At 34.1% G+C, this 9,380-nt stretch overlaps 1 protein-coding gene across 2 annotated transcripts; it reads left to right on the top strand.

The window, feature by feature from the left end:
- Positions 1-1,000: 1,000 nt before the first annotated feature.
- tmem263 (transmembrane protein 263) lies at positions 1,001-8,585 on the top strand. Of its 2 annotated transcripts, none has more exon segments than NM_213141.1 (3): positions 1,001-1,208; positions 4,469-4,539; positions 6,446-8,577. In NM_213141.1, coding segments are annotated over 2 exon segments (363 nt in total). In that variant the 5' UTR covers positions 1,001-1,208; positions 4,469-4,475; the 3' UTR covers positions 6,745-8,577.
- The last annotated feature ends 795 nt before the right edge of the window (positions 8,586-9,380 follow it).

Genomic DNA, 9,380 nt, shown 5'->3' with positions numbered 1-9,380 from the left:
TATTCAGATGGCCAAATTCTGACTGAGGAAAGTTGAATGTGCTGGCCAGTTTGTTATTTGCCCAATAAATGACAATAGGCTACAGTTTTTATTTTATTTTAAACTTTAACAGACTCATTTTTTCCAGATGATATATGATGTAATAAATTTGTATTTTTTTAAATAATAATTTTTCATATTTCTAAATATTAAGCAAAAGTTTTTGGTACCTCAAAAAGTGTGGCAATGATGACCATCTGACAGGCTAATCCAGCTAAAAATAGTGCTAAAAATGTCACTAAAACGCAGTAATTATACCTCATAATTAAAAAGAAAATAAGGTGAATAACTGCAAAAAGGTCCAGTTTTTTGAGAAAAAAGAACCAACCCTTTTCACCAGGCTGGCTACGGGCCTGGGGTTATATATAAATATATATTAAAAATTTAAGGCAACAAGGATTTTTTACAGTGAGATTATTCTTCTTAAAGACATCTTCAATTGGTTATTTTCAAAATTTATGATGACATACTGTTAAAAATGGGACAAATTAGCTTATATGGGGCCAAATTCTGGACTTTATCAGAAGGTGGGTGGGTTTTCCGAACCACCCGAAACCCCTCTGGCTACAGGCCTGTTTCAGAGCATTAGTTTATGGACTTTCATTTAGCATTGCAACACAGCACAAAGCAATATGCAGGTGTAACTACTTGTGAAAAAAATTCACAAGCCCTGCAGAAAAATTCCTTCAAGTTCACTCAGTTCAGTGCAGCATCAGGTTACACTTTCAGTTATTAATTTAGCAATAAATAAATCCACATATATAGGCTCTGTCTCACAAGGACAAGTTAGTTGATCTCGGTAGTAAAAGCATGGACACATCAGCACAGAAAGACGCTTCATATCATCTTCTTATGGAAGGCCTCCACTCCACACTGGCAAATATAGTGAAGTCACATCACACAGCGGAGGGTAAGAACCAGAAACGTCACTTCCTCTCCGATGTGTCCACACTAGTACGTGGTTAAAAACAGCTAGGACGCCACGTACACATTATGCAAAGATAGGTCTTTAAAAGAAAAGTGTCGTCAGGTCTCATATCCATCGTTATTTTAGCGTGTGCCATTAAGAATCGCCGAAAGCAACAGCACTTTTTGGTAACAAACAAGGGGTGGAGACAAAAGTTTTCAGCTTGATTTGCTCAAGTTTAAAGTAACAGACTTCAGACACAGTAAGTATTTACAGCACAGCTGGCAAAGTTTTTCGTTTGCATGTTATTCGAGGTCTGTTGATGTTTCATATGATATTTTACGATGAGCTTTATCGACTTGATAGACAATGGCTGGATTGTAATGCATCTCTTACCTAACGTCATTTAACTGTTGTTTGATTCGCTGCCGCCCTGTTTTTGTCTCTTTCTTCAAATATAGATTTGTTTCTGCTACTTTTACCTGTCAAAAGTTTCTCCACATAACATATTGGCATCTTCATTATGTGACTAAGGGTATACAATTTCTTGACAAATTGTTTCTCAACCTAAACCTACAGTTTTAGTGTAAAATAAAGTAAAATGCCTAAGTTATCACAAAAGCGCCACGTAAGATTCAATTTCAAGAAACAGCAATGGTTATACATTGAAGTTCGATTCAAGAGTCATTCTTTCGAGTCATTTTCAACGAATCTTTTAACTTTTTTCAACGATTCCCGAATCATTCCGACTCCGAGCGATTCTCAATGTAACTACAACCTGAGCTGACAAATGTATGGCAATCAGAATTAGCTTACATCCCAGCTAAACATTTCTAGTAAATTCTCTGTTGGTTTGCTAGGAGGTTAAGCTTAATGATAACATTGCCTGTAGGTGAGGAGCATGCTTCTGGAATGTTCTTGTAAGTTTAATTTAAGTTATTGCTTAAAATAAAAAAGAAATCCCTGCCTGCAATTCTGTTCTGTAAAGGTTAAGGTCTTCAGAGAATGTTCTTATTTGTTTCCCAAACATATTGAGGTAAAGTTGGTTTAAATTTGCACATTTGGACTTCCTCCCTTATAATATGAGTATTATTTGAAAAGTTCTAAATGGGGAAATCATATTAGCAGCCAATGACTAACTTATTAACACTGTTCACAGTGAATTAAATAGTGCTAATGTTGTTTTGAAGTCATACTTTAATGTGATATTAAAATTAGCGTATAGACAATATAGGAACATTAAAATGAACAAATGTGCGAATATAAAACCAACTTTACCTCAGTTTCAATGCTGCCCAAATGAGAACTAAAAGGAAACCATATGGGAATGTTTAGGCAAAGTTCTTTGTTTGCTGGTATTATATTTATCACATATTATTGTTCATGTACCTAATGACTTAACGAAACACTAAGTTTTAAGATTGTGTATGTTACTTTTTTATTATATCGTAAAATAAACATTTGTTTTTCTGTGGCTCAAAGTCTATATGCTCTAAAACATCATTGTGTGCTCATCCAAATAATTCCTAAAGGCAGGTGCTCGATCAAGCCAGACACAGTTGAAAAAGTAAGAAAATCGGCACCCTGCCACTTTAGCTCTCAAAAACAAATTTAATATGAAAATATTTCAGCCTACACTGTGACCTGATCAAGACTATGTAGGTTTAAACATTGTCATAAATTTGTGTTTGAGAGCTAAAGTGGCAGGATGCTGATTTTTTTTTCTTTTCTTTTTTAACTTTTTAAAAGTCTATTTGCTTCATACAGAGAGCTCAAATATTGTAGAAATTGTTTTCATTCACTTTAAACTAACACAACTTTGTTCAAATCCTGAGTTTAAATTAGATTGGTGGTTCTATTACTGCTTTTGGACTGCTGATGTGAACTTTATGTAACATATGTGTGCGATACCTAGTGTGTTGTCCTAGACAGCTCTTGTCCACTGTGTAACCATCTCTAGAGAGCTCACTACTTTAACAGTTACGTGTATTTACCAGTTTGGCTTGACACACAGCCATCTCTTTCACCGAAGTGCTAAATAAATAGTAATCTTCTCCATTCACTGAAACAGTTTAAGTTATTATACAAGTATAAACAGGCTATTATTACAAATAAAACACAATGGAAACTTGCTATTACATTTTAACTAATAATATTATTTAAAAATGCACAACATTTCACATTAGAGGTGCATGATATTGGGGAAAAACTGACATTGCGATATTTTGGTTTGCGATATATATTGCAATTTGATTAGTTTCACAAGATGAACTCTTGTAACTCTATTTGGTGTGCATCTGCATAAAATATACAAACATGTACGAAATAAAATGAAGCACAGATGAAAATGGAATATAAATTAAATAAACAACGCTTCATAGTTTTTGGTAAAGTCTAACAGCATTAAGGTTGAGAAACGCAATAATAACATGTTTTTTTTAACACTGTATAGTTTAAACTTTACAATTAATCAGTGTAAAAGTGGCAAACTTTAGAATTCCTTATGCCCAAGAAATGGTTTAAATTCGCTTGAAATCGTACAATCACAAGGCTTAAAAATACATTAAAATGAAGGTATTTTATTAGAACCAATAGATTAGGTCAAGTATTATTAATCCCAACATAACTGCAGATCCTACAATTCTGACTATTGCTGATTTGCACATTGCGATCTCGATGCTGAAACTATATACTGTGCAGTCCTATTTGACATCATAGAGTACATAATCCAACTGTTTATTGTAAATACAGTGTATATTAATATTATGAATCATGATGGCAGCAGACTGAACTAATATAGATCAAATTACTATATTTCTTCTATGACAATAAATAGGACATTGAGTCATGTAATTGGGTCAAGACGAAAAAAGAATCATGAATCATTTTCTTTAAAAAAAGATTCATCTAAATGCCAAAGAACAGATTGGATGACATCAGACTTGCCTATATGTCATTTTAGGACAGACTTACTATCATGATGCACTTGTTGCAATTGTTACATCATAAAGTTGAGCGGAGATCAACGCCCACTGATTCAAGAATTGCTTGCGTGTAAATGAACACGTAATAATAAACTGTTCAATGAGCTTTATCTTTTAGTTATCTTTGAGTTAATGTCCCTTTAAGTATGACTTCTGGATATGTGAGTCAAGTTAATATTTAATTAAGACTTCTTTTCTTTTTTTTTTACTCGTGTTAATATGAAAAAAAGAACTTTAATTGCAATATTATAATTTCAAACCATTTTGGTATTTAAGTTCCTATAATATATGCAATAAATAGTTCAGTCTGCCAGCTGTAATGTTGACAGGGTGTTGCAAGTTACATTTTGTTGAGAGAGTAAACTGGTCCGCCTTGTTGGGTTGAAGCTCACATTTAATTCTAACCTTTCACCTTGTTTGTGGTGTCTGGCCCCACCCAGATTCTTCATGGAAAACATTTTACAATTTCTACTGGGGAAAAGGAGTCAAACTGTCACTGTCACATTTTATTCATTATTTTTATTTTTTTCATTTTCAGGTTAAAAATGAGTGAAACAAACCAGCAGCGGGATGACTTGCCTGCATACTTGAATGATGAACCTCCAGCAGGTAATGCTACTGTATAGTTATGGTGAATTTTCAGTGTGAGATTGGATTACCGCCGTTATATTTATTGCAACAACTAAGCTTGTTATTTTGGTATAGTCATGCTAGATGAATCATTTTATACAGCTGTCCTTTGTACATCTTCATGCAAGAGAATGATAACGCTGTGTGCCACATAGTGGAGCTATTGCACAATCCAATGCGGACTCTAGGCAGCTGCCCTATAATTTCTAGTCTTATTGGGTAATTCTTGCTAGATCTGATTATCGTTCCATCCATACCCAATGCTGTTGATGTTATATCATCTGCTTTATTGTCCCATCTACACTGGAAAAAAATAGCTCTTGATTAACAATTTCCAATCTTTGGGATGCACAAGTGTTTTCTGTTTATTTATGGATGTGAATTGTGTTATGGGAACTTCATCACTGCTCTGTTAAACTCTACAGTGTTACTTCTACAGACATTTTAGTAGTTTGGAAATAGAAAGAAATAATATATAGAGGAATAATATCCCTGAAAAATCAATAGGTCTGTAAAAATAACCGAAAATGTACTGGCAGTTTATTACAAGGTTTTTGTATTGTAATATACATTAGGCCACTCTTCTCTCAATCTTCTCTTTATTCCAGACACTAGGTCCAATAGTACAAAAACAATACAAACTAAACAATATACATTTAAAACAGACAGTTATGCCAATATTTCATCAAAGGTGACTGATAACTAGGCCCACACAGAATCAGCGTGTGCAGAATTCCACAGATTATTATCATTATTTCTGTTTATTTACTTTAGTAAATGTGTGTAAATCTGTATTTGTTCAGTTTTTTTTTATGATTTAAGTAATATTATTGACTAATATGAAAATGTTCGTCAGGTTTATGTACAATGCAGTTTGTACAGTCATATTTTCTGTCTTTTAGTAGAGATATTATATGAGAGACTTGCTTTGTTCACCAAATAAAGTGAATCTAATTGGATTTGCGTTTTAAACATTAAATAAAAGTTAAAAAGATATTATGTTTTATTTCATATATTAGGGTTTTTGTTATAACGCTCCCAAAATAATTCCGCAGAAATCCGCAGATTTTTACCAAAATTCTCAGCAGAAACAGCAAAAAACATCCGCAGATTCCGTCTGGCCCTGCTGATAACTCACCTCAGTTAGCCTAGGATTTATCAATGGTAAATCAAACAAATAGTGCTCAGGGGTAGCTTAAATAATGTGTCGGTGCTCTTTGGGGAAGAAATTCATCAGAATAAACAGCAAAAATCAGTCCAAGGCACTTGAAAAAAGATGAAATTTTTTTTAGTGCCTTGTACTGATTTTTGCTGAACGTTAAAATGCTTTTCTGAAAGTTCTCCAATTGACAGAAACTTGTAGGTCAAATTTCTCATCAAAGCAAAAAATGATCGAACTCTTACCTTACAGAATAATTCACTTGCACTACACCATCTATACTGTTTAAGAAGAATCCTTATACATTATTGTATGCAACCTGCATCTTATGGAGACTCTCTTATTTTTAAATTATAAAGTATAAAGAACTGGAATAAGTTCTAAAAAAGGTTTGTCTTACCTCGCTCCAAACACAAAACTTTCTCACCAGCATATTTGCTCGAGCATATACCTTTCGACGTTCCCTGTACATATCATCATCACTTGTATCTTCAGTAATGACATGCCATTAATATTTAACACTTTTACTAACAATTAAAACTTGCCTTGACAAATAAAACTTCTATTCTATTGAAATTATGATATAATCTAATAAATAATAAAAATCTAATCTATTATCTTATAGTATTACATTTTTCTGTATCATATTTAGTTTCATCCACATTCTTTTTTGTATCCCATCTGCTGATAGTTTCTTTATTAACACTTCATTTTGATCTCCTGCAGATGCCAACAAAGACCATCCCCAGCCTCAGCCTGGCATGTTCTCCAGGGTGGCCGGTGGGCTGTTCAGTGTGACAAAGGGCGCTGTTGGGGCTACAGTGGGTGGAGTGGCCTGGGTCGGAGGAAAAAGCTTCGATCTGACTAAAACTGCAGTTACCTCAGTGGCGTCAGTGCCGGCGATGGGAGTAGGCCTGGTGAAGGGTGGCGTGTCTGCAGTGGCTGGCGGCGTCACCGCTGTCGGGTCGGCTGTAGTCAGTAAAGTGCCCATCGGCGGAGGCAAGAAGAAGGACAAATCTGATTGAATCACAAGAGCCCGAAGGTACTTTTTGTCAGAGGCGTCAGCGATTCAAAGTTGACTCGGATCTTATCTGTCAACAAGACAACATTCGCAGTCAGGATGACCTGTTGGGATATATGACATTAAACGCGAGTCAAACTGTTCATGAAGTATTACAATTTCTGACCAGGGGTAGAGACACGGACCTCTAAATGTTCTGTTCATGCTTTTTCATGTCACATGTTTTAAAAAGGCCTTACAGTTGACTTGCTGGAAGCTGGTTGTAGTGATGGAGATGTAAATCATGGTGCTGTTGTGGAGAATGGCAGACTGCGAGGTGCTGATGGTGGAGCTCCATCTGATCGATCGGTTGTGAGATTACTTATTTTGTGCCTTCGGGGGTTGATCCTGATATGTGTTGCCCTGTCACAAAACTCTAGCCATTGCTCTCTCTGAGTGACCTGAAAACACACAGAAGCCCAATATATTTATATGTGTAATGGTCAAAATTTTGGGATTTGTAGAAATTGTTTTAAAAAGAAGCCTATTCTGCTCATAAGGTTGCTTTAATTTGAGCAAAAATAAAGAAAAAAAAGTAACATTGTGAAATAGTTTTTTATTGAATGTGGTTTAGAATTAAATAAATACCTATGATTTGCAAACTCAATTTTTAGCATCATTACTGAAATGTTAGTGTCGTGATCCTACAGTGATCATTCTGATATGATGATCTGCTTTAACATATTATTATTTTCAGTGTTGAAAACTGTTGGGCTGCTTCATGTTTTTGTGGAAACTATTATGTGAAACTATTCAGAAGTACTATTAAAATACATTTATTTTATTTATCAAGGACAACTTTAATGTACATTTATAGTGTATAATGTAGATTTTAATTCCTAATACATGTAAATTTTAAACCACAGGAATAATTTAAATGCTTTTTGAATTTTTCATCAAAGAATCCTAAAAAAAAGGGAAAAACTGAAGCAGGAAAAAAGGTTTCAACTGATTATTATTATAATAATCATTATTAATAATTAATACCGTTTAAAATAGAAAAGAAACTCTTTCTGAAGGATCAAATGAGAGTAATAATGCTAAAAACTGAGCTCTGAATCACAGGAATTTTGATATACATTTAATAGGAATTTAAAACAGCAATAATAATTAAAAATGTTTAAACAGTGTTTAATGATTTGACTATTTTTGATCAAAATAATGCAGATTTGGTGAGCACAATAGGCTTCCTTTAAAACACATTTTCACTGATTTCTTTTGACTGGTAGTCTATTTGCTCACGTTATGGGCTTATGTGGATGGGTTTTATCTAATAACTCCAAAATTTATCCTGTGAGCCACAAATCTGAATGCTGATGATAATGTTTTAGGGAAATCTGCGTGACAATCTCCATCAAAACTAAAGTGTTTTTGTTTTGATGATTTGTGTCTTCCAATACCCAGTGACGTTTACTTTATGCTTTTCTGTGTGTCAATCTGTTGCTTTTTCTGTCCTGTTGCTCTTTTTATCTCCTTAATGTGAATTGTTTTTTATGGGCCAACAAAGAACCACACGGGGTGGGAAAGTAGAGTACAGTATTTTTCTTTCTATCGAATATTTGTTTTCCCTTTACCAAAGATTTAGAATTTAAAAAAGGTTGTATTTGAGGATTTCTCTTTGTTTACTATGCAGTGTACTTTATAATATTCAGTGCATTCTCTCTTTTTAGATAGATAGTTATCAAATATATATACATATTAATGTTTCTTTTGTTGTTGTTGTTGTTTGATTTGAGGCAGTGGATATTTCAGTGTAATAATGTGAATTCAAAGGATTTAAATAAAGAAATGACTTGTGGAAGGTGACTGGGTTTGAACGAAATATGATAATGTTGGTGATTATGTAAATTCTTTAAAAAAATCTCATATACTAACTTTGGCTACCAATCAGAGCCTTAATTCCAACTTGAAGGCTTGAGGGTTTACATTAAACAATACATTATTGTCCACTATTATGGATGCTACTATAGGCAAAATAATTTTTATTACTGGTGTGAATTGCATGCTGGTTTGGTCTGACTTGTCCTTCTTATTCTGACTGCTCCTAAATTCACTCTTTAAAATAAATGTTCTTTTTTGGAATTGATGGAAAACCCTTTAACATCTATCTCAGGATCTTTAAGAGCCGTGAACCCTACCCCCTTTAAGTGGGAGGGTCGAGTGGCAAAAGAGGGAAGAGTTTGCATGAAAAGGGGAATTTCAGTACATGCACTACAGCAGCAAACCAAACACAGACGTATTGTTGTGATATTACTGTAAACTTCACTTTGACTAAGGTATGTCTTTAAAAATTGAGTACTGTTGATGATACTAACCTTGCCTTCTGAATAAACATAAACAAAAAACATTAATCACACACTTACCAAACTCGTAGAGAAAGGACAATCAACACCAACTGGAATCATTTCCACTTTTGAAAAGCTCTCGGAAAAAAAATGTTCCTTAAACATGTTTGTCGCATGTTAGCAGACCACTGTAATCCACACATGTGAGTCCACATGCGAGCTGTGCTCTCATCACAGGGAAATGGAGACAAAACATTAGTTGCAGCACATTTATAAATGCAACACTAATAACCCATGTCTTTTACAATTCTTTTAC

Source organism: Danio rerio, chromosome 18 (genome assembly GCF_049306965.1).
Source record: "Danio rerio strain Tuebingen ecotype United States chromosome 18, GRCz12tu, whole genome shotgun sequence".
NCBI classification, from domain to species: domain Eukaryota; kingdom Metazoa; phylum Chordata; class Actinopteri; order Cypriniformes; family Danionidae; genus Danio; species Danio rerio.
Note: the sequence above shows the minus strand (reverse complement) of the source record. Positions and strands in the feature narration are given on the sequence as shown.

Bases quoted from the DNA above. Each gene is read 5' to 3' on its own strand.
- tmem263 (XM_073929009.1), top strand. From the start codon at position 4,476: ATGAGTGAAACAAACCAGCAGCGGGATGACTTGCCTGCATACTTGAAT. The intron at 4,540-6,445 runs GTAATGCTACTG...GATCTCCTGCAG, and splicing joins GAATGATGAACCTCCAGCAG to ATGCCAACAAAGACCATCCC.